General features: G+C 47.3%; 1 protein-coding gene across 1 annotated transcript in view; it reads right to left on the bottom strand.

The window, feature by feature from the left end:
• Positions 1–1,766, bottom strand: part of MCM5 (minichromosome maintenance complex component 5) — an 11,965-nt gene extending 10,199 nt beyond the window's left edge. Inside the window, exon 1 of the mRNA XM_009647705.2 lies at positions 1,755–1,766. Coding sequence (XP_009646000.1) covers positions 1,755–1,766 — 12 coding nt within the window. The remainder of the gene's footprint in view (positions 1–1,754) is intronic.
• Positions 1,767–1,984: the final 218 nt, after the last annotated feature.

Genomic DNA, 1,984 nt, shown 5'->3' with positions numbered 1-1,984 from the left:
GAATAAAATAAATTACTGCTTTAGGCTCCTTGGAGCCAGCTGGAGCATGTTGCTGCTGGGCTTGGTGGGGTGTCCTTAGGACTAGAACTTGGCCTTTGTTTCTGTTAAGATACCACAAACCCATTGCCCACTCCTCTCTTCTTATTCCTCCAGGAGTTTCTCCGTTAAATTACCTTTATTCTGGACCCAAAAAGACCATTGCAGAAGTGCCATGATTTAAAGCATTTAAAGGTGATTTAAAGTCTGAGTTCTCTGCATCTGTTAGGACATGAGCCAGAGCTTTACATTAGTGGAGCAGGAACTTTATGGTTTTCAGAATGTCCCCTAGACTTACAAGCAGTACAAGAACACACAACAAAATGGTTCAAGGTTTATTTTAGACTATTTTAATTGTAAGAATGCCTAGAAGTGCCAACTGGGACCAGCTCTTTCCATTGTGCTAGGTATATATTGCAAATGCCTAGCTGATTTGAGGTCTTTTCAACTCCCAAAGGCACGGCATCACCAGCTGATCTGGCAAAAGGCAGGAAGAGGAGGAGGTAGAGAGCCAGGACAAAATAACATAACGCTATACAGTAAGTCACTGGTGCAGCTCAAACCAGTGATGGCAATAAAAGAAAATCAAATGCTTTTAAATTTATTACCTCTTAAATTGCTTTGGCTCTCTGGGGTGGCATCTAGTTTACTTAGCTATGAGACATGAAAAGGTCCCAACAGTGCATTTTTAAGCTCTCCAGTAGCATTCCCGAAACAATCTGAGTTAAGTATGTGACCTGGCATGCAATTTTCACTAGTGCAACTCATTTACATTTTACTATTCATGCTGGGCAAAGCTTTCTTAATGTCAAGTCGGTGAAAGTCCCCCCACAACACGCACTTCATACACATGGGGGGGGGGGGGTTCACTGCAGGAGGTGGAAAATAAAGACTGACTCGTGGCTGCAGAGAAACCAACTCATACTGTTGCGGAGAAACCAGATATATTCATAAAGGTCATCGACGAGCACAAGCACAGCTTTAGCCTTCACCTCTGAAGGCTTCTTTCAGCTCGGTCCGGAGTCCTTCAGCGTGCGATGGCGCAGGGGCCGTGCGATGCTCCGAGCACCATGCCACCTCCTGCCGTCAGCAGGGCGGGGGTGATGCCAGTCTGAACCCAGGTTTCCTAACTTTGAGGTCACAGTTACAATCTCTTTGGGCAGCAGAGAGGGGCTGAGTGTGGTAGAGCACATTTCTGAGCTCATGGACATTTGTTTGCATGTTTGGGATGTTTGGTTAGTCATTTGGCATGGTTGAGTGAACCTAATGGTTTCATTGGGGTGGGTTAGAGGGACTGAATAGGTAGAACTTAGTATGTATTGGTATGAATGAATAAGTTCCTGTATTTGAATAGCTATCAAGCCTCGCATCCCTGCTTTTCAAACATTTGACGATTTTTTTTAAGAATTAACTATCTTTTTTTCTACCAGGGGTTGGCAAACGGGTCCAAGTAGAGAAATATTAAAGGGCATTTCAGATAAGAGCCTGAGGATAATGACAGCCCCTCTTTCCCACTGCTTATCCTCAGCAGGACCTGCCTTCTGATTCCTGCTCTTTGAGCGGGTTCAGTGCCGGTCGTTGAGACAGATCAGTAGGAAAGCGTGTCGTTGGGATTGAGGTCACAGCCAGAGCAGGCAGCATCGTGGAGACAGGCTGATCTCAGAGGCTTTCTGGTAGAAAGGGAGGGAAGGACTCTGAGGTAATGGCCTCGTCAGTACCTGCTGTGCCATGCCTGACCTGCAGCCTCTCCTGCAGTGACTCCTGTGCTAGAGGACCCTCCGAGGCAGGCAGGGCCTATGGCCATAACAGTGACTGGCCACAAAGCCAGACCTCCAGATCTGCCTTCAGCAAAAGCAGGGGAAAGCAGGCTGTGTGCACGGGCTGCTCCAGCAGTGCCCTGTTTTTGGGGTGCCTTTAAGCGGCGCCTTGCGAGTACCGCATCCTGGGA

This window comes from Egretta garzetta, unplaced genomic scaffold (assembly GCF_000687185.1).
Source record: "Egretta garzetta isolate BGI_Z169 unplaced genomic scaffold, ASM68718v1 scaffold51, whole genome shotgun sequence".
NCBI classification, from domain to species: domain Eukaryota; kingdom Metazoa; phylum Chordata; class Aves; order Pelecaniformes; family Ardeidae; genus Egretta; species Egretta garzetta.
The sequence above is the reverse complement of the archived record's forward strand: the minus strand, read 5'-3'. Positions and strand labels throughout refer to the sequence as shown.